At 38.9% G+C, this 23,688-nt stretch overlaps 2 protein-coding genes across 5 annotated transcripts in view; one reads left to right on the top strand and one right to left on the bottom strand.

Moving 5' to 3' along the window:
* Window positions 1–728: 728 nt before the first annotated feature.
* On the top strand, window positions 729–8,749 carry gnsa (glucosamine (N-acetyl)-6-sulfatase a). Its single transcript, XM_058417649.1, has 14 exons — window positions 729–1,174; window positions 1,267–1,326; window positions 1,564–1,770; window positions 2,988–3,053; window positions 3,602–3,700; window positions 3,825–3,992; window positions 4,536–4,618; window positions 4,700–4,818; window positions 5,001–5,104; window positions 5,224–5,325; window positions 5,466–5,576; window positions 5,846–5,956; window positions 6,301–6,461; window positions 7,519–8,749. Exons 1-14 carry the CDS (start codon window positions 1,013–1,015, stop codon window positions 7,592–7,594), a joined length of 1,629 nt encoding a protein of 542 aa, XP_058273632.1. The 5' UTR covers window positions 729–1,012; the 3' UTR covers window positions 7,595–8,749.
* Window positions 8,750–9,970: 1,221 nt separating this feature from the next.
* Window positions 9,971–23,688, bottom strand: part of rassf3 (Ras association domain family member 3) — a 48,162-nt gene continuing 34,444 nt past the window's right edge. For all 4 annotated transcript variants that reach the window (XM_058417092.1, XM_058417093.1, XM_058417094.1 and 1 more), the window contains 4 exons: window positions 18,038–18,145; window positions 16,016–16,271; window positions 13,192–13,307; window positions 9,971–13,087 (listed from right to left, as the gene is read on the bottom strand). In XM_058417092.1, coding sequence (XP_058273075.1) covers window positions 12,944–13,087; window positions 13,192–13,307; window positions 16,016–16,271; window positions 18,038–18,145 — 624 coding nt within the window. In that variant the 3' untranslated portion in view covers window positions 9,971–12,943. The remainder of the gene's footprint in view (window positions 13,088–13,191; window positions 13,308–16,015; window positions 16,272–18,037; window positions 18,146–23,688) is intronic.

Below are 23,688 nucleotides of genomic sequence, written 5' to 3'. Positions count from 1 at the left end.
ATTTAGAAAAATCTGGATACATTATTTAACAGTAAATTAGGATTACAGCTGAAGCAGTGAAATGTAGTTAAGAGTATGGTCGTAGCAATATGGAAGGTTTTATTTCAAACTATAAATAAATATATAAAATTAATTAATTAAAATAATAGAGGACGAAGAAGAAGAAAAAGGTCAAATGAACTAGTCATTAATAGGAAATAAACTGCTAATTTATGTGACTTTTTTATTTTATTTTATCAAACTGATGATGTTTACATGTTTCATATGAAGAGAAGTTTAACCTTGAATTAAACTTGGGACTCCCAAACTAGACCCCTTCTAGTCTCACTGATTTGCCTCTGTACTCTTGTTAAAGTGAAAACTGTGTAAATGGCAACACTTGTTTCTTAAACAATGCTACTTTTCTGTTTGTGAAACATATAAGCTCTTTATATTATTAACTATGTAATTAAATCTTCTGGGGGTATTTTGTGTGTTTATTATTTTACCTTATGACCCCGCCCACAATACCACCACCATCCCTGGTTTAAACAAATTGACTTTTTTTTTTCCAAGCAGGCGTCATTATTATTTTCTTTCCTTGGCGTTATATACTGACCAATAAATGACCAGAACTCTTTGACAGGCGTTGGAAACTGACCAATCCTAACATGTCACATTAAGCAACAGCGTTACAGGGGCGGGTTTAAGACGCAGAGCGCAACATTTATATCAGCTGACCGGGGTTTCCGGTTCTTAAGAGCACGTGACTGTGATGGGGGAAAAATAGCTGAATAGCACTAAACGGCTTCTCTTTGGGAATTTAGTGCACTACGTAGGGTGTAATATTTATTTATTTCATGCCCCCAACTAGTGTACTTCAATAGGGAATATGAAGCCGGTTGAGAAGCTTTTTTTTAAAGCAGCGCCTGTAGTGGAACAGCTTTCTTAACGTGGTTTTACTTCTTTCCTTTTTAGCTGAATAAAGTATTTTTGGTGACTAGTATTGTGTGTTTTTAATTTGGCAGCAAACATGGCCTCGAAAACCCGAGTAAGTTTCCACACAGCATTACATTTCACTTTTATTTGGGTCGCTTTGCTGTTGAACAGCCTGGCCGTGACGGCCAGAACCTACCCCAAGCCAAACATCGTACTGATTCTCACAGATGATCTGGACATCTCCATCGGCGGCATGGTAAGTTTTTGACCATTGTCCTTCACTCATTTCCATGTGCAAAGCTTTTGGATCTTGCGTCAGCTTGTTTTTCCTTTTTTTTATGTTTACAGATTCCTTTAAACAAAACAAGGAAGTTAATAGGGGATGCAGGAATAACCTTTACAAACACGGTGTGTATGTATGACTGGATGCTCAGACTGGATGTTTTCATGTTATGGAGTAAAAGTATTCATTCCTGATTGATCCCAGCTTTCCATCATGATAGTCAGTTGATTAATTAACCCATTATTAATGTGTCTAAATAGTAAATGCCAATGTACTAAGCACAGACAACTATTGGCATGAAATTTAAGCTGCCTCATTGGATCTCATTGCTGATAAAGCCCCATCTAATCTGTCTTCACCAGTTTGTTGCCAGTCCCCTGTGCTGTCCCAGCAGAGCCAGCATCCTGACAGGCAAATACCCACACAACCACCGTGTGATCAACAACACGCTGGAAGGCAACTGCAGCAGTGTGGCCTGGCAGAAGACCCAGGAGCCGTATACGTTCCCTGTCCTCCTGCAGAAACATGGCTACTACCAAACATTCTTCGCTGGGAAGTACATGAACGAGGTGGCCTTTCTATTTTTAACTGTCTGCTATGTTAGTTTGCTTTGCTTTGCATCATGTGTCAGTGGTCGAGTCCATGACTTTTTGCTGACCCTGTGACCGGCAATGCATATCATTTAACATTTACACCGATCAGGCATAACATTATGAGCAGTGACAGATGAAGTGAATAACACTGTGTTATCTTCTCATCATGGCACCTGTTAGTCGGGGGGATATATTAGCTAGCAAGTGAACATCTGTGTTAGAAGCAGGAAAAATGGGCAAGTGTAAGGATTTGAGCGAGGGCCAAATGTGATGGCTAGACGACTGGATCAGAGCATCTCCAAAACTGCAGCTCTTGTGGTGTGTTCCCGGTCAGTATCTATCAAAAGTGGTCCAAGATCGGAACAGTGGTGAACCAGCGACAGGTTCATGGATGGCCATGGCTTACTGATGCACGTGGGGAGCGAAGGCTGACCCGTGTGATCCGATCCAACAGATGAGCTACTGTTGCTCAAATTGCTGAAGAATTTAATGCTGGTTCTGATAGAAAGGTGTCAGAATACACAGTGCATAATGGGTCAGGGCTGTTTTGGCAGCAAAAGGAGGACCGACACTATATCAGGCAGATGGTCATAATATTATGTCTGTAATAAAAATAATGTCATTGCATAAGTGTGCACACCCTCTTATAACTGTGTTCAGAATTACGCAATCATATTCAGACTCATGTTAAGTAGGAGTCAGCACATACCTGTCATCATTTAAAGTGCTTCTGATTAACCCCAAATAAAGTTCAGCAGTTCTAGTAGGCCTTTCCTGACATTGATCTTACAGCGGCTTGAATGATTAACTAAATGAATGATTGACTAAAATGATTTATCTTTGGTCTCTCTTTTTTTTTTAAATCACAGAAACTAATAGTTAATGCATGATTAGGTATGTCTGACTGGGCAGTGGGCACCTGGTCATTTTATCAGGTGAATTTAATGGAGACCTTTGTCTCTAAAGAGGTAAAGAGGGACAAACCACTTTTAGGATGTGATGTATAGTGAGTTACTGGCATCACACCTCTATATATGCTGTAACAACACCCCTGATGTATTGTATTATTTGTGCTGTAGGTTAACATTCACAGTATGTATGTATTCCATAGAAGTACAAGAATCCATATACCTCTTTAGATTTATAAGTAAACTGATGTAAACTCAGTCTGTCACTCAATGTCTCTGTTTTAGTACGGAAACAAGCAGGCTGGAGGAGTGGAGTATATTCCCCCAGGCTGGGACTACTGGTTTGCACTGGTAAGTAAATGTAAATGTCCCTTTTAAAAACCCACAAAGCATCATGAATGTTTTTGCACATTTTATACCAAAACACATAATTTGTCTTTGAATATATTTTCTAAGCAAATCTGCTGACATGTAACACCATTGCACTGTCAGCAGGATTGATCTCTGCTTGTAAATCTTTTGAATATTGAAGCTCTGTCGTTGATGTAACTGGGAGCAGATGATTGAGTAAAAGCAGAACTAGCTGTTAGGCCTCTCACTGTTTGTTTTTAGCCCTGAGGAAAATCTATATTATAGAAAGAAATGTTGGAAATTGCTTAAATTGTCTGTTTTGGAGCCTTGTGTAAACAGATTTAAAAGCTCTGTAGTGCTTCCTCTGTCTAGATGATTAGCCTCTCATTGTTATCAGCTTCCTGTGCCTGTGAAAGTTGTAGGGTCTTGCCGAAAAAATGCTCTGCCCAGTATTGACAAGTACGATTTTGTAACTAGTGTGGAATCCCAATCTTGTGCTTTACGTTTCTTTATATCTGAGGCCATTTAACTCTGCTGATTTTTCACAGGAGAGAAACTCCAAATATTACAACTACACATTATCAGTAAATGGTAAAGCACAGAGGCATGGCCAGAATTATACTGAGGACTATCTTACTGACGTTCTGGTGAGTGTTACTCCTCCATAAACACATCCCTCTTTCATGAATAAAATGAATGTGTGGTTGCTTAAAATTTACATACATGCCTTTCACCTTAATAATGGAGTTCTACTACCTTTCACTGTCTTAGGCCAACATATCACTAGACTTTCTCCAGTACAAGTCTAACTACAGGCCATTTTTCATGATGGTGTCTACACCAGCTCCTCATTCTCCCTGGACGGCCGCTCCTCAATATGAAAGCCAGTTCTCTAAAGTCAAAGCCCCAAGAGATCCCAGTTTTAACACCCACAGCAAGGTAAATTGCATGGTATATGTGCAAAATTAGCATCTGCCATAGTAATGTGCATATAAAGAAGGTACCTTTTTCACCTTGATCAGCGAAATAACAAAATTCAAATAAATGAAGTGTTTATAATGAAACAAGGGTGTATACTAAAGTAAGAGTACAAATGAAAACACATTAAACAGAATATTTTGTTAAGAAATGTAGTCATTAACCTCTTCATCTCCAGACCAGATCTGAAGAAGACGGTGTATGACCTCTGGTAGGGTTATAACGTTAATGTCGGGGGGGGCAAAAAATTATGTTAGTGGCAGTTATAAAGGAGAGTGTAAACATGCATTTTAAGAGAAAATATTTGTCACAGTCAGAATCGATGATGGAAATTTTTAAAACATATTTAATAGTGTATAATGGTGTTTTTATTTTAGTCTGTAATGGTGTTGTCTACATTCAAGTGTGTTTTGTGATAAATGCTTTTATAATACTTGCTTTGCTTTGAGTTTTGTTTGTCCCCCCCATACCAATATGTTGGCATCATTCTTTTTTTTCTTCTAGGATAAACACTGGCTAATTCGACAGGCGAAGACTCCAATGTCTAACTCCTCTGTGGAATTCCTGGACAATGCTTACAGAAAACGGTATTTGTTGGATATTATGCATTTAATTGTGAAGTGTGTGTCTTTCTGGATTTTAAATGCATTCTTATGGTGCACCACTAGGTGGCGGACTCTTTTGTCTGTGGACGACCTGGTGGAGAAGGTGGTGAAGAAACTGGAAGCCCAAGGAGAGCTGGAGAACACTTATATCTTTTTCACTTCTGACAATGGCTACCACACTGGTACAGAATAAAAATCTTGACCATCATTGATTCCGTTATCTATATTCATTCTACTGTAAGGTTGATTTACCTTCTCCCTCTCCCTCTCCCTCTCCCTCTCTCTCTCTCTCTCTCTCTCTCTCTCTCTCTCTCTCTCTCTCTCTCTCTCTCTGTCTCTCTCTGTCTCTCTCTGTCTCTCTCAGGCCAGTTTTCTCTCCCCATGGACAAGCGTCAGCTTTATGAGTTTGACATCAGAGTTCCTCTGCTAGTACGAGGACCAAACATCAAGCCCAACCAAACAAGCCCGGTAAGTCTCACAAGCTTATAGAAAGCACAACAAATAATTTTACTCAAGTGATACTGTACATTCATGACACTGACAATATTTTTATTAATTATAATATTTTTTTTTTTATTAAACACTAGTTACTTGTAGCTAATATAGATTTGGGCCCAACTATCCTGGACATGGCAGGGTATGATGTAAATAAGACCCAGATGGATGGGATGTCCTTTCTGCCTGTTATGGTAAGTAGCAACAGAGAAATTTATGTACAAGAAATGCACACATGGCAGTTTTTCCATTGTTTTACGTTCTGTTTTCAGTGAGTCCCCACCATCGAAATAATTTAAGTGTGTGTGTGATCTTTTTCCCGAATGTGTCTCAGATTGGTACAGAGAACAGCACAACATGGAGGTCTGACTTTCTGGTGGAGTATGAGGGAGAAGGACACAATGTCTCAGACCCAGCCTGTCCCAGTCTAGGCCCAGGAGTCTCAGTAAGGAAGTGTGTGTGTGTGTGTGTGTGTTTGTGTGTGTGTGTTTGTGTGTGTGTTTGTGTGTGTGTGTTTGTGTGTGTGTGTTTGTGTGTGTGTGTGTGTTTGTGTGTGTGTGTTTGTGTGTGTGTGTTTGTGTGTGTGTGTTTGTGTGTGTGTGAGCACTTTGGGTGTGTCCACTTTGGGTGGGTTTGTGTACACAGGTGGTTGTGTTTACATGTAGAAACCAAAATCAGCATTGTCGACTACAACACTGTATCTTCTTTCTTTAGGAGTGTTTTCCTGACTGTGTATGTGAAGATGCATATAATAACACGTATGCATGTGTTCGCACCGTTTCCCACACTACCAACCTGCAGTACTGCGAGTTTGATGATAATGAGGTAAAACGAAATAAACAGGCTTTTAAAAAATAATGCTCCCTAATGATAACATGTAATAGATGCTGGTTACTTTTATTTTGTGGCCCAGAACTTAATATAAACATGATTGATGGAGGTCATGTGTATTAAGCATCATTTCTTAACAGAATATGAGAAATCCTTTTTAGAAGCCTATTTCTTTTACAGAAAAGATCCTGATTCACTGTTGTATACTATTTATAGATACACACGCACAAAATTCTAAATAAAGCTAGGGCATTGTCTTTCATGTCTATAAATGTTGTTTATGTTGGTAATAACTGCAGTGGTGTAAAATTAAAAATATCTGTCTTTTTGACATGTAGGTGTTTGTGGAAGTGTATAACCTGACAGCAGACCCCTTCCAGCTCACAAACATTGCCAAAAGCATCGACCAGGAGGTCCTGGAGAAAATGAATCATCGACTGATGATGCTGCAGTCATGTTCAGGACAGTCCTGCAGAACACCTGGGGTCTACGATTCACGGTTAGAGCTAAACCTCACTAACACATTAAACATATTCCTCATAATTAATGGGCAGTTAATAGAGACCTTCATTGGTTTTATTCAGTGGGGACTCGCGCTCCTGACGTCATAGATCCCGTTAAGATCATATGACAACCAGTGAAGTTATTATTGATTAGCTAATTAAAGGAATTAGGAAAGTCGGGGCAGTCTCAGCTACTTTGCTTTTAAACGAATGACCTGTCGTAAATCTTGTCACTGTTATCTTACTGTACTTCTTAGATAGTTATGATTGTTGGTGCAAGACTATGTATTCTTCTCAATAGCAAGCTCCATATGCCTGCCCCATAAACACCAGATAACTAGGCAAATAGAGAAAATTTAATTTAGCTTTTTCTTACCTTTTTAAATGTACATTTTATTAAATGTTAACGTTTACATCTTTAGTCATGAAATTGGATAGTTCACTGCTTTCAGATCTACCTGGCAGTGTTATTATATTGGGAATGCACCTCTAAAGGGCTTCTTTATATTGAACTGATGGGTCGCTTTTACGTCTTCCAAGTGATTTAAGCTGAATTGTGTTAAATACAGTTACTGATTTACTCAGTAAATAAGTACAGAAATTATATACTGCACATATCAGAATGTACAAGTTATATAATTTATAACAGTTTAAGCGTAGCAATTTGTTTTGTTTTCATTTTAAGAGAACATGGTAGACAACGTGGGGCTGCATGAGGTCCCGGAACTGGGCTTGAACCTATTCGATCTTACATGTGATGCTAAGATTGGTGACATATTATAGAGAAAACCATGATAAAGTCAGAACAGCTTCATTGCATCTTGGCATAGATTTTACAAGTCTCAGGAACTGTCCGTTCTTCTAAAAGTCTGTGTTTTGTTGATATTGGTGGACGGCCTAACAGGTCGGTCCAAAATTGTTCCCGTTGGTATTGCACTTTACATCAGTTTCATGCTCGCAGCTTATAGATGAGTGTCGTGTCATGTGTTTTTGTTTGGGTGTAAATATCTCTGCCTTACGTAGTGAAATTGTGGCTTTTCTTCATCTTTCTAGGTTTAAATTTGATCCTCAGATGATAATCAACAGTCTCAGACCTCATGGAAGCCGACTCTGGCAGACGCTAAAGTAAAGACAGAAAGCAAGATTTTAAAAACCCTGTCCTGCTGTTGCCTTTTTGTCCTGATCTTCCCTTTGAGACTCATGGCTTTCTCTTCCACACTTGGTGTAAAGAATTAAGGTCATGAGGGTTTATAGGAACAGGACGCCACCCTGCTGCAGTCACCCTTTTCTGTTTTTGTGTAGTTTCTGACAGCTGCAATTTTAACATAGGATGACTACATTCAGTATTGGTCAGATGACATGTTTTTCCCTCTTTTGTTTGTCATTTTTCCATCTTAAGATTAACACCTTAACCCCAGGTGGGTTAGAATAGAGTAGTATAGCAGGGAAGGCATGTTTTGTGGGTTGGGGTTTTGTCTATACATAAAACACATAATTCATATTTTTCTTGTATCTAGGCACAGAGATCTTATATTCTATCAAATTTTAGGCCTTAAAGTTTGCCACAATGACATTATCATGTTTGAAATCCTTGTTTAGACATTGTAGTGCTGTAGTTGGTCAAAGCCAAAGTTTGAATAATCGAATGTATTCTGTTTCAGAAAGCAAGGTGCCTAATTCTGACCAGTGACTACTGTTTTTTTTTTTTATTAAACATATACATTATTATATAATAATAATATATATTATTATACAAAATCTATGATTTCTCACACTTACTGATCATGAAGGTTAGGGGAGGGAGACTGCTACAAATCTACAAGACTGAAGAATGAGCCAAAGGGTTTACTTTACTCTAGTTCGGTCATTATTAACTATTTAATGTGACTTGTCCTTTTTAGAGCAAGAAATGGTATTTTACTATATAAGGGTGAATAAGGAATACAAAACACTGTGTTGCTCTGCTGGAAAACCACAAGCAACTGTAGCTTCACTAATAAAGGGAACAGTTTCCACTTTGCACTGCTACAGGTTGGATAATCAAATACGTTTATATAGAAATCTAACAGCAACGTCATGGCCTGGTTTTATTTGACTGAAACTGCAATAGGAATGGTTTGTGTTGCATATATATATATATAAAAGTAACTGCTCTTTACTTAAGTCAATGAGACCTTATTTTATAGTTCTTGTTTTATTTTGCACAATTTCTTTGTGAGTCATTTTCCTGTAGTTCATGTGTGTTTTTTCTGGCTGAGTGTGATCAATAAACAACTATGAAATTGCTCAGTTTCTTCATTTCCTCCCTTTTACTGTTCTTTTTCCCATCTTTGTTGACATTTATGTGGTTTATATGGCTTTGTTTAAAGAGAATTCTCAGCATTCACATGTGCTTTGTGGAGTGAACTAGTGTGAGAAGGTCAGAAAGCTCTGAAAGTGTGTCAGAATCTGCTTTCATTAGTCAAACTATCAGTACAAATGCACATGATATGAAATACAAAGACAATTCTTAGTTCAGCAACTGAAGAACACATTCATTTCATTGTTGAACTTTTGCATGGAGGACACGGTCATTTCAGCCATTCATACAGTCCCCAGTTCATTCAACTGCAAGTTATAAAACTGCAAGGGAACATTAAACTACTAACATGAAGACATTGTTTCTCTGGTAATGTGGATGATCTGTTCTTACCAGGTGGAAAGCTGAGACTGTGTTGACATGTGAGATAAGCATAACGACGGCTGCATCCTCTCACCTTATCTGATCTCATTCTTAACTTAAACAAAAAACAAAGCTGCTTCTGACTAGACAGAAGCCTGGAGGTGTTTTCAGACCTGTAATTCAGTGTTTTGTTGTGAAACAGGAGACTTAAACTATTGCATTCCTTTGGTATCCATCTCCTTGGCTCTGTTTGCTTTCTCAGAGCAAAACTGTACCAAAACTGTGTTTATGCAAGTCACATGTGAGTAAACTCTGCTCTCTGCTCTCATTGTTTATGCTTCACGCTTCTGCTCACAGCGTCATCCATCATTCTGACTGGCTTTTGGAACAAAAGCAATTCGGTGAACGTTTAAACTCTGTCACTGAATAAAATCTCTGTATAGTTTAGTTTCATTTTATGTACAATGTTGATAGAAAAGTGATATTGTTAGTATGTTTTTTTAAGCTATAGTTATTAATGTAATAATACAACTGTGGCATTTATCAAACAATGTCAGTATTATTTATTAGTTATTATTAGTATTATTTTAGCTTAATAATGATTATTTAAAATTTTATCATTCTTGTGGTAGTAAATGCACCTATTCCTAATAATTATATTCTTAATAATAATAATAAATATTGTTATTATATATATATATATATATAATTCTTAATAATGATATTCTTAATAATAATAATAATAATCTTATTCTATTTAAATATTTTTCCTTGTTAGAAGCAACTACTAACTAGTAAAAAAATAAATAAATAAATAAAATAAGCCATTCATGAACCACCACATCACAAATACATCTTTATTAGAACATTATGCATTTGGCACAGTCCACCTCACAGCACTGAGCTCTCATCCATTTTCATTAACAGTAGCCTAGCAAATTGTAATATGTCTCTGGATAGACCGGCTGTGTTCATTTAACAAGTGTGATCAGGTTTAGCTTTCAGACTGGAGAAAATCCTGAAATGACCAGAGGGAAATGTAAAGTTTGGGGATTTTTATGTTCAAGGCAACATTTCATTAAATGCAGTGAAAAGCAGACATTAAAATATTTGACTGTCACAAGGCAGACTTGCAAAAACAAAAAAAGGTACTGAAATTTCTGTATCATAAATCTTGATTTAGCAAACAAAGTCAGAAGCATCTTTCTTTATAATCAACAGTCCTGTGCTGCAACACCGACCAGTGATGTCCTTCACAGCCAGACCCGATATGCATGGATTAATATAATGCATGCATGTATACAGGAAACTCTTTTAGTAGTACTACACATACTCATAGCATTTAGTTGAGATTTTGAAGAACGAAGGTTAATAAAATGTGATGAGTTGGACAGTGGGAACATTCACAGTATTGCTCTAGAAAACTACAGAAGCTTGCTTACTCTTTAATCAAGTTTAAAAACAAAATCTCCACAGGACACACCTATGCTTTCACGGAATAAAATAGAGTTACTGTTGTATAATTAAATGAAAATTTAAAAAAAACAAAAAAAACAAAAAAAGGCATCCAAAGCTAACAAAAATAAAAGTTCATCCCTGAATCACAATGTAAAGTGCCCAAAATGTTTTAGTATCTACTACTAACATTACAGGAGCCCTGGTCAGTCTATCAAATCACACCACAATAACAGCACCACCATGCTGCTTAACATCAACGTCTCATTAATCAAAAACTCCCATGATGATGAAACATATGATTCTAAAATATATTTAACCCAGTGTTTAGGTGTGAGTATGGCCATGGGGACAAGAACTCACAGGCTATATTTATATATAGAGTAATAATCACAAGCTCTGTGAGTGCAGCAGGCACTAAAACTTAAATTAAATATGCAACTTTACACTGTATCTTTGGTTATAAAAAAATAAACAAAAAACAAAATTTTACTTAAAGTAAAACCTTGATGAGCAAAAGGACTGTGAAATAAAGGTGCTATTACAGCAGATGACCACTAGATGTCCCCAGATCACCACTAACTCAATGCATGAACAGACTATAATGCAGTACCCTTCAGAAAACCATCATGCAGTACTAGCACAAACATGTTCCAATAAAATATGCATAGATATATATACATATATATAAAAAATAATCAACCACTGATACACAAGTATCATTTAAAACTTTAACATGGTGTACATGTTGAGCAAGAAAAGCAGCACAGCCTGCTGAGAGATACAGATTGTCTGCTCTTTAAGACACATTTCTGCTGATTTCTGCATAGAATAAACTACAGTACGTTTAACAGTGTCCAAAAGAGACAGAGAGAGAGAGAGATAGGTATAAAATGCAAGCTCTCTGTCCAGATTGTCTATTCTATTATATACGCTATCAAAATATGTATTTAGTGGTGGAATATGTAATTATAACTTATCTCTCAAACACAGCTTTATAGTATCAATGAGAGAGAACTGGAACAGCTGCAGCTGAAATACGATACAGACGCTTAGCCTACAGCCTGGCAGAGCGAGAGCATCGTCCACAGCATGCATCTTTAATCTTCATTCAGTTTAATGTCTTTTTAGAGCTGGACCACTGGACCGATACATCCCTCCCTCTAAGAGCACTGCCAAACAAGCCCGTGCCTTGTTCTTTCTTCTGGCGCTTATCTCTGTCAGAGGATCTGATAACGAGTGGATATTATACATAATGACCAGCAGTTTTAAACTGAAGTCTGGCATTAACAAAGACAAGTCCTTGAGGTCAGCGTGAGCGCCAGATCTGCATCCAGTAAGTTTGTTCCCAGACCAGTGCATAACAGTTCCTCTAAATGCATTTCAACTTCCTCTATCTCCATATGTCAACTTCCTGCAATTGCTTGAATGCGTGACATGCCCTACTTCTCGGAGTTCCGAAGTCTTTTCATCAGGCTCTGAATGAACTAACTTAGCTTAAAACCAACATATTGATCACACTGAGGTTCACTCAGTCCTCATTCTCATGCCTTTAATTCCTACATTTCCTACTTCCTATCTTCCTTCTTCATCTTTGCCGTATAGTTTCTGATCACATTTCTACATATCGTGCTTCTGCCTGGATTCCCAACACTACAACCTTCCTTTAATAGCAAATGTACTGTCAGTTTGGTCTCCTGTCAGGAAAAGTCATGGTAATACTAACTTTTGTCTCTGTTTCTCACAGTGCTTTCACTGAACAGGTCCAAAGTAAAATAGAACCACTACTAATCAGCTAAATCTGTCTATCAGGTCTACTTCCATCTGACCAACATCAACATTACTTATTCTTTGGTAAATGAAACGTGCAGGTCAGCAGCACCTACTGTTACTGCCAATCTCTCGGTTCAATTCATTTTGGATTGTTGCTATGACTCTAAAACATAAAATAAGACTCTTACAATATAGATTTAAAAAAGAAAAAAAAAAAACAGAACAGAGCTCCCCCACATAAATTAAAAACAAAAATATGTACAAACCATTAACAGTATCCATCAATTAAATAAAAATAATCAAACAACAGATTCTCAAGCTTGCATCATTCACAAGTTCAAGAGGTAAATAGACAAGAAAAAAAAAAAAGTGTGTGGGAGATGGGAATATGGCACTCTGGGAAAGTGTGGCACATATACATGAGCAATCCCACATCTTCTCTGAAGGTCAGAGTTTTATATGAGAGAGAGAGAGAGAGAGAGAGAGAGAGAGAGTTGTGTCACCCTTATAGTTCAATCTGTGAGTCTCCCAAGGCACAGTCCACTCTCTCTCTCTTTCTCTTTCCCTGTGTGTGTGTGTAAAGTATTGTTAATTATGGTTCGCTCTGAGTGCCTCTTCCAGCTTCTCTCTGTAGATGTTGTAGCGTGTGGTTATCACCCGGACCTGGTCCTGTTCCTCCTTTTCCAGGATGCGCAGGAAGTTGTGCAGCTCGGGGATGGAGAAAGCATCCCACTGCGGAGAGAGAAAGAGAGAGAGAAATGTACAGATCAATAAACATGTTCAAGCAAGCAGCTCCTTACACTACTTCAGAGCAGGAAACCAGAGTGATTCCTCACCATGACTTCTCCCGTCTGTTGCTCTCTGAGGACGAAGCTGAGAGTGTCCAGGTTTGGCCCAGCCAGCAGACGCAGGAGCAGAGGGTGCTCGGTCTCTGACAGCTTACATACACACACTGTTGGGGGGGGGGGGGAACACAAACAACCAACTGTTATCTATAATCAAATAATAAACACAGAGCATGTGGGCTGCATATAAGGATTAAGAGTAATGATGATATTCATGATAATCAGTAATAAAATAATAATCAAAAGTTTGTTGGAAAAGTAGCCTTTTCTTCCATCATGGAGGCTAATCTTCTTTCACAAACACCATTAAGATTGCTAGGTTTCACACACACACACACACAACTTTAAGTCCAAATGACTTACTGAAAATTATCCCTAATATCCCAAAATTATTACTGTCAAGTATGTTGAGGTAGCTAACATTTTTAAGTCGTTCACTCTCAAACACTAACGTACAGGTAACACTGGTTAGCAACTAGAAGTCGCTATTAAGAAAGACTTGTTGAAACTTGTGATTGTGAATGCTTCAGTTCAAACATACAAATGACATGTAATAACGAAGAACTCCTCTGGGGCAATGACATCGTCTGTCTGAAATTCCGAGAAACAAACTGCTGGATAGTGGTGTTGTAATTCTCTGGACACGTATTACACAACACTGTCTCTGAACAGCGACATTAACAGTTAATCTGGATAAGATAAAGAAGTGAGGTGGGTCAGTACTTAGGACAGCTGTGGAATAGATCATGAAACAATAAGCAAAAACCTAAGAGAAAAAAAAAAAACACCTAAAGGTTCCACTGCGAGAAACTGACCCATATCTCACCAGACCCACTCCACTGAGGATATCTAAAGCCAGCTATGTTACTTTCTAAGCCATGAACAGCCGCTCCCTTTTCCTCTACAAATGAATAACATGGAAACATTACAACTTACTTTGTGTTTTGTTTTTAACAGGTTAGTATGTTTAATCTATCTATCTATCTATCTATCTATCTATCTATCTATCTATCTATCTATCTATCTATCTATCTATCTATCTATCTATCTATCAGATAAAGCTTCACTGATTTAATGGATCTAATTACCTTATAAATAAATCAAATAACTGTTAAGTATTTTATTAAGACGGACGTCCTCAAACCTCGCCCACAGCACAACATTTATGAAGACAATCCAAAATATTTGACTCCATATATAAATGTGAACAATATGTTTATGCATATTTATCGAAAACATATGGTTTTTGTATTACTAAATTTCCCAAAACATTAATTTTCAGGGTCCAATCAAACAATAATAACTTCATTTGTTGTTTCTTGTGTAAAGCAGCTTTAAGACAACGCTCTTTGTTAATACAAATAAAATTGAATTGAACTGAATTAATATAATAACTAATAGTATGATATCTATTTCTTTATCTTTATTATTTATTTATTATTATTATCTAAACATAATAATAGAATCAGTCCTGACATATAATAGTATAAACCGCTTCATTAAGACAGAGTTCAGTTACACACACTGACTACACACAGTGCTGCCGTTGTGTCCCTGACATGACATGTGTGTCATAATTTTCATTTTGTACGTGGCATTTTGTCGCTGTGATGTGGGCTGAAATAAGTGGCGCTCTGTTCTCTGTAATAAACTCTGCAGCAGAACTTTCTGACCGAGTTCACATTTATCACTCTTTTTACAAAGCTGCTTAGTTAGTCTAGACAGGGCATTTAATTAAGAGAGCTCACAGTTTCAACACGTGCCGTTTATTGACGAGTGAAACATACAATTGCATGACTGTGTGTGTGTGTGTGTGTGTGTGTGTGTTCATTCCCCACATACTACAGCCCACGTTGTTCTCCCTTGGATCGCAGCTAGAGGGGATTTCGGAGAGGGGAGAAAGAAATGGAGAGGAGCTCCGAGACATTCCTGTCTCCGCAGGGAAGGCAGGTCTGAGACAACCAGACAGCAGCGTCAGCACATTTCCCCTCTTCTGGCAAACCCTCACATGCTCAATCTTCCTCTTTGCTCGTTCTGTTTAATAGCCGACCTTAACGTCTCCCACTGCACTGAGCCAATAAGAGTAAGTGTTCATCTGCTCGGGCTGCTGTGTACATGTGCACATGTGGACTCAAACCTATTCATATATCGTGGTATGTGAGAGTGGACCACCACTACAGGACTGCATACTGTCTGATCTCACATAACTCACAGGTACTTTATCACGTGAGCTGCGTGTGCAGTGTGTTTGACATCAGTGGAGGCACTTAGCAGCAGGACGTCTAAGCCTTGATTACTGAGAAGACAGCTGGAATGCTTTCTGATGGAAGAGGAGATTGAACGCAGATTTCCAGTGAAATCGTTCTGTTTGGATGTCAGGGGGCGCTTGCAGAACTTTACTGAAACCAGTGTGTGTCTGCAAAGAGAACTGGAGATCTGTGTATGTGGGGGAAAATAGTCAGCTGTCAGCAATCTAGTGTGGACAACTGGCCTGAGCGTGTGTGTGTGTGTGTGTGTGTGTGTGTGTGTGTGTGTACGTGCTATTCAGATATTCTTGGCACAAGAAGTAGAAATCATATACTTGGAGTAACAGCACTACCCAAAGGCACTAGGTGCCAAGACAGTCCATAAATACACACACTTCAAACACATGCTTTTTTGCTGAACTGATCTTGCTGTGGAATGCCTGTCATCCTGGCACCACACACACAAACACACACACACACACACACACACACACACACACACACACACTACAGCATGAGGATCACTGTAGGTACACACAACCATTTACTTATACACACTCAAGGCTCACCATGGTCTTCGCGGCGGAAGCGTTTGTACAGGGCGAACTTGGCTGGGTTGTCAGCTACTGTGAACTTCTGCAGCAGAGCCTCGATCACCTGCTGTACCGTGTTGGAGCTGCTGATGTGCAGCGTGTTTACAGAGCCTCGCGGTAAATAAAACGCCTCCGCTGCCTTCGTCCCTGCTGGTACTCCACCTGTCACGGTGATGGGCCGCCGCAGCTCCAGCTGCACTTTTATGAAGCCTGTGTACAAGCCATCGGGATTCTGCCACCAGAGAGAGAAAGTAAAAAAGAAACATTAAATGTAGCTGTAGAAATTAGCATAATAAATATCACTAATCACAGAGAAACATACACTGCAGGTAACTCATTGGGCAGGAACATCTATTGCAAGAATAGACATGGCACAAAGATAAAAACACAGTGCTATTTTCTATATGCATGTAAACGTGTGTGCGCTAGAGTGGCGTCGTATTCAGGGTGTGTTCCTGCCTCACCCAGTATTCCTGGGATAGTCTCTCTATCCATCACGACTCTGACCGGATAAAGTGGTTACTAAAGATGAATTTAACAAATTTCCATTATTTTATTAAAAAATTGCTGATTTAATTTAATCTCACTTCTACTCTGTATGTGCTTAAAATTCCTACTACCAGTAAACGACTGTGATCCTGTCCGCGAGTGTAAGTTACATAGGAGTTTCTGCGTATTAAACACATAAGATGCACAGCCCTGCACTGTCTGCATGTATAATGTGTCAAAGAGCAACGACTTAATTTCTAGAGTACAGCCTCATGTCCAGATAGACCTCTGATTACAGGCAACACAATCTCTCCAAGTCTGTTAGCCCAGATGTTACTGCCAAAGGGAAGACACGACGGGGGCATTTATAGGTCAGGAGGCAGCCCCAATGCTCCACTCACTTGTGTACTGTAAAATAAATACAACCCTGGAAAGCAAGAGCTGTCCTTAACTAGCCAAAACATAGGGGCTTGACATCACCAACTTCACTACACACTCATACACAGACTCACACACACACACAGACTCACACACACACAGACCCTCACACACACACAGACAATCACACATTCACATAGGTTATATCTTTAAGTAGCACTCGTACAGACAAGTGACCTGTTATATATGAGAACTGAAAATGTATGACTGCCTCAAGCTAAAAGAAACAAAGCAGAGGAGACAGCAAGACTATTAAAACAAACTGAGTAATATACTTTTCTATTTTGAGCATTCTCTGCAACAGCACATTCTTCTCCTGTGCAGTTCCCGAGTTACTGAGCTCCAAAGAAGAGGCATGCTTTTTTTACCCACTCGGGCGAGGCAGCCAAGGTGGCCGACCCGGGAGCGCTTCAGGTCGCCCACTTTTTTTCCCGGATTTCTGCGACCCATGTCCCATGAAAGCAAGAGACTTCAGCCTGAGTGAATTGTATGTGTGTGTGTGTGTGTGTGTGTGTAATTTGTCTTATAGCAGAAAATGCACTTAAGGCAAAAACTTTTTCTCTGTCTATGTAAAGCTTATTCTAAGGCAGGACGTCCCACGATGAACAGCCATCATAACAAAACAACAGTCATCTATGTGTGAATCATCAAGCAGGTAGCCCAAACAAAAGCAGATCCTATGACATCACATTGCCCTTATCAGTATTACACAAAGAGTCAAGGCTGAATGGAGAAGCACAAGGTTCAGAGGAATGAGTAATGTCTCTTTTGAGAGGAGAGACAGAGACGCTACAGTTGAGGTGTTGCGTCATAGGTATACAAATCTGTAAAAAAAATTAAAAAAAAATAAAAAAAACCCCTAACACCTTTCTGACTTTCTCAAAAGAAAAGTTTTTAATTATCACGTATGCTTAAGCGTAATGCATATAATGGTAATATGACTCAGTGTATATAATATATATATATATATATATATATATATATATATATATATATATTTATATATATATATATATATATATATATATATATATAAATAAAAGACAGCAATAAGAGGCAGGAGCTACTCACCAGTGTCATTTTAAAGTGGTCTCTTGTGGCTGCGTTATACAAATCGATATTGTGCTTGATCTCCTCATAGCTGAGCTGAGTCCGGAGGTCTTTCTCCTTCTCAACATCCTAAACAACAGAGGGAAAAAGAGAGAGTTAACACCATAATAAGCTTGAGATAAAACTTCAAAACTACAGGAATCCATGTTGGTACACCACAGACACACAACCTGACATCCACATGCTATACATGTTGTTTGTGAGTGGGTGGCAAGACACAATTACCAGTATGAATCACCAGTTACAGTGTTACTAAAAGATTTGCAGTAAATAGTAGTGTTGCAGTTTAAAGGTTCGCCTCGTTATACATTTTACAAGAAATCCTATCACTGGTGGAAAAGGAGGAAATATACTAAGCCCTTAGTGGCTTGGTTCAAGAGTCTATGAACTTTCGAGAATCGGCCCAACCCAGTGAAGAATCATTAGAAAAATATTTTATTTGTACTGTGTAACTTTTACAGGGAATGGCTTACTACACATAACTGAGCTCTGATACACTGCGCTAAATGTTGCTCATGATGAAATGAGGAACAAAAGAACAAAAGTAAGAATAATATATTAATATTTACACCCATGCACAGAAAAGTACCTAAGCCCAACATCCTGTGTGTGCTTAAAATACCAAATAATTGTTGACTGTATCTGTATGACTTGGAACCTAGTCTATGAAACAAGGAACTACCCACTGCTCCTGAAGTCGTAATACTCAAACTAAACATGAGGCTGGAATACGGAGTCAAAGATCTTCGGCACGTTTGGATTGTCGCTTTATGGGCTGTTATTGTCAGCGGCTTCGAGAGCACTCTGGTCTTACATGGTCATAAGACGGCAGAGAGAGAGGAGCAGGTCTGTTTTCACGAGCTGGCCTGCTCAAAACAAAGCTTGAAAGCCTGCAGCACAGCTTAACACAGAAGGCACGAAGCCCCTTATAAGGCAAGCTTCTTCTTTCAGGCAATAATGCCAACGCATCGACACACAAGGACCTTTATGCGGTAGAGTACTGTTTAAATACTGTAGCTAAGAGGGTTCTGTTTCAATTGCTACACACCTCCTTCTACTATAACGTCAAAAGTCCCCCCAATTCCCAGAGACAATAACGACAGGTTTCACTGTTTTTTTCACATTGTAGCTGTATTACTCATATTGAAAGTGTGTTAACTGGTTGTGCTCTTGTGTTCTAAGCATCCTCGGAAATAGTTTAGTTTGGAAATGTATGCATAGTTAGCACTGCAGCACTCTCACTGTTTGGGGATGTGAAGTTTGGAATAGCGTCAGCTGGACCTCACTTGCTAACTGAGTGATTCAAAGCAGGATTAGCCTAATGACAGGTGCTATTTTGGTGCACCCCTATGGTGTTATGCGACCAAGTGTATTTTTGGGCCTCAGGGACATTGTGCCAAGATTCAGGGATATCCATCTCGATCACCTGTGTCTTTAGTATTAAGTCTTAACAATTCACGTAACTGGAATGAAATCAAAGCTGTCTACATGTGACTCGATCGTAGGCATCATATTAGTCATCGTCTTAGTAATACCTGGTGTTGATGTTCCTGACTGGAAAGCCTCCAAAATACAAATCAGTACATCCACTAAAGAGCTCTTTTCACACATGTAATCCAGCTGTAAATCTTTTATCTCGCCCACACTAACTTTTCCATGTAAGCGATGGCAAACAAGAGCGAAAGACACATTTATATCCCACAGGTTTTCAGAATGAAGGGATTGCAAAACCACACAAGCTCAGCAGGGTAATTAACTACACCACACACTTTCTGTTGAGGTTAAAGTGATCAGTAAAATGCCCCTTAAAACCTTGTTAAGTTAAACAAAAGATGGTAAGAGCTACGTAAACATGCTCCTTTCCATAGATTTAAAATGCATTAAATAATTTGTATATGAGAACTGCAGGATGCTCTACATCATGTGTGCTGTGGAGAATCCCACTACTCACACAGACAGCACCATTATCTTGATGTGGTGGACTTTATGATGTGGGTCATGTTAGCTCTCTTATGGTGGCTTATTGTTTGGGCTGGACTGGAAAACTCTGTGTAAACTGTCTGGCGTCATATTAAATGAGTCTAGCTCAAGATCAGACCTCCAAGCTAGTGCCAACCTTCACACAAAACGTTATTGAATAAAACAATCAGTATTGCTGATTCTCTAGCTCTTCGTAAAGCATGCACCTGTCTTTAATTGTCTTTTATAATGCTTGCACCAAACTGAGTTTTGACTAACATACTGAGTAGACCAAGTGTGATGAAAGTGTAGATGAAAAGCAAAGGGGTAAGATGGACTGTACTGCATGGCCAAGCATGACTTAAGAATAATAAACATTCTGTCAGTGAGGTAATGGCACAAAAAAAGCAGGCCTGCCTCCCACACTGTGAGTTGCTGAATCCTCCCTCGCGTAAACACTGAGATCAGCGTAAGGAAGAAGGACAAGAAGATTACAGAAATAGTCCTTAAGCAACATCTGTCAATCAAACATTACCTATTTTCCAAAGCTTACTTTAAAGAGAAAAGCATTCCAGTGTACACTATCAGTGTAAAGAGGCAATGTGATGTCTATGCACTGATCAGGAAAGGAGGGATATATGCTGAGCCACTATATGTTGACAGATAGCTGAGCTGTCTTGGTGAATAGATGAATCTTAGAGTGTGTCAAGAGTTTGTTGGTTTTGTACGTCCTTCCCATCGTAGCCTTCAGTGGAACAGGATCGGTGGTCAGACAGGTTTGTTGGGACACTCCTGTCTGACAAAACTTCGGATCTGATGTCATTTTTCCTACTAGCAAATATGTTCATCATCAAAACCAAAAGCTTGTGGCCAAAACAGGCTGAGGATAACTTTCTACATAGTTTTGGATTAGGGATGACTTTTTTTGAGAAGAACTACTCCTATTTTAAAAGAGGACTGGAGAATATCTCATGGGCCTGCCAAGGAGGTGAATAAGGCACTCTCATGACAAAAAAATAGGTGGTCCTCCGCACACTCCTTCCTCTCCCGCTAGCACAGGAAGGCCACGGTCACCACACCTTTCCGTCCAAACACATTCTTTTCATAATTACCTTTTCTTCATAATCAACCAAGCCCAAAATACTTAAAAAGTGCATGTAAAGCAGTCTGCTATTTGGATCATGTCTGTCTTAGATGCGAAAGTGGCGTATGACTTTGCCAGTAAGGAAGAGCCACTCCTCATAGTCACCAATCATTCTTACTTAGCTGAAAATGGAAGGATGGTGAACGGTCAGTTTTGACATCTCAGTTTTGTAATATATGAGTGTACTATGTAGATTTGGCTTTCCATGGCTTGATCAGACCATGTTGAATGATTTCGATGACTAACATGATGATTTGCCCCAGGGCTGGAACTGATATTTTCAGTGTATAAAGTCTTAGAGAAAAGCTTTTGAAATCAGATCAGGCTAAACAGATGATATTTGAACACTTTAGCCAAGATCACCAAGCTATCAGTTAACATGTGACTACAGAATCAAAAGCAATGATTATTATTTTCTCAGGCTTGTTGGGGAAGTAACTGGAAATTCTTGGAAAAATCCTATTCATTCAACTTTCTTTTGCAATATCCCCTTTGTTTTTTAGTCTGATGTTTATATTATGATGACCTAAAGAGAACATTAGGGATACCACCCACAAAAAAACCCCAGATCACATGCCTGGGTTTTGTTGTTGTGTACTATAAGTGCAGATTTTCAGACATCTATCATACTCCCATCATTTGCTTGTAACCCATTCTCCCACCATTGCTTTAGGCACAAAAACCTCAAATTTCTGCTTAGTGAAGGACACTCCCAACAACAGGCTCAGCATTGCAGACCACATAAAAATGTTATAAAGGCCAGGACTCCTTGTACCCTGTACACTCCTGGATGTGTGAGATAAGGGAGCCATTGCAAGAGAACAATTCAAATGTCTGAGCTCCTTCAAACTGAAGTGTACAGAACAGACCAACAACAATACACTTCCTCTTTACTACACTTGACGCATATTGGAAACCTGGATCAAGCACCTAGCAGACATTTCCGTCATGCACGTGGTTTCTGTTCAAGGTACTTTATCAGGGGAAATTATGTTTTTGATAAAGTGTATTTGTAGATGATATGAGGAACTTATATTATCTTACACAACACACAAAATGGACACTAGCAACACAGCACACAAAATGACCATAAGGCCCTGAGCAATAGACTTCAAAGACGAAAAGAGAAATAAAATAAAACAATAGCTGAGGCTGATGAAAAGAAATTGTGCTTTCAGTTTTACACATTTGTAAGAAGCTAGGTCATTTCTTCATTCAGAGATTAGACTAGAGCTGGACTAGAACCTGTGCAGAATGATCTCCCTTTGTCTGAGCAATTCAGTCCATCCTCTGGTTCCCATAGATATGATATAATAAACAAATAACATTGTATTTGGGACACGCCCAACAGGGTTAAATGTTAACAAACGGGTAAAGTCCCTAAATAACCACATAACAAACAGAAGCCCACAACATATTCACATATCTGTGTACAGCAAGATGAAGCCTGATAGTTTTTACGATGAGTTTCCACACAACACCATACGGGGCAGTTAAAGAACACAACTTCTGGAGTACATCATGTGAAAGGATAACAGCACACGGTATGAAAGCCTGTATGTCAGTTCAGTGAATAAAGGGTTAACGTTCAACTGAAATGTCCTGAATTAAAGCTGAGCTGATGTCAGAGCTGAACGCTGACTCCGGTCAAGCGCAAGTGCAGCGTGGGATTAACAGTGGTGTTCATATATCATTAACAGGAAGTCCACTCTGCACACCATTAACCATGGAAATGATTAACCAAGTGGTGAAGCCTTTTATGTTCGTAGTGGACCGGGGAAAGTCAGCACCATTCATTTCCCTGCAAAACATTATACAATTAATAAAAAATAAATACATAAAAGGCACTAAATACACAGCCACTAGTCAAAATGATAAGATGTTTCCTACAATTGTTCCAGATTAGTTTGCACATGGCATCTGGGGGAGATATAGCATACGAGATATGAAGAATAAGAGGGACCTTTGTTTGGACGGATATTTAAGCTACCTGGTTACTCACGTCTACTGCAGTGCAAAGCTATGAGGTCATTCTCTGAGGCTGAATGAGCAAGCCTGCTATCATACACACACCAGGTGTTGCAACAGAATCCACACACTCCTAACAGGCAGATATCCCATATCAAGGCCATGTTCACCAAACTGTCTACACTTTTCTTGCAAGGCCTTCTGGGAATACAGAAGTGAGAGTAAATGGAAAATTTAAAAACCTGAAAACAGCCACACTTATATTTTCAGGTGCTTGTTATCTTCAGTGGATAGCGGGAGTTGTGGCAATTGTGAATCAGATTACAGGCTGAACAAAGCTTTGTGTATGCAATTCAGGGACCCAAATTTTATTTTGAGCTTTCAGAAAAAGGAAATGATAAGACTTAACAAAACTGAAGGCAGAGCTTTGTTGGCGCCACATATCCAACCTGCACAATGACACACTATCGAAGAGACTTTTGAGACCTTCGGGTCATGAGGGAGCACTTGTTATGAAGAGTTTTATTTCTATGGCGTTACT

Source organism: Hemibagrus wyckioides, linkage group LG19, assembly GCF_019097595.1.
Source record: "Hemibagrus wyckioides isolate EC202008001 linkage group LG19, SWU_Hwy_1.0, whole genome shotgun sequence".
NCBI lineage: Eukaryota > Metazoa > Chordata > Actinopteri > Siluriformes > Bagridae > Hemibagrus > Hemibagrus wyckioides.
This window is presented reverse-complemented; position numbering and strand designations above follow the sequence as displayed.

Coding starts and splice junctions, on each gene's coding strand:
- gnsa (XM_058417649.1), top strand. CDS start 1,013: ATGGCCTCGAAAACCCGAGTAAGTTTCCACACAGCATTACATTTCACT. Junction 3,993..4,535: donor GTTTTAACACCCACAGCAAG/GTAAATTGCATG, acceptor TTTTTCTTCTAG/GATAAACACTGGCTAATTCG. Junction 5,577..5,845: donor GTCTAGGCCCAGGAGTCTCA/GTAAGGAAGTGT, acceptor TTCTTTCTTTAG/GAGTGTTTTCCTGACTGTGT.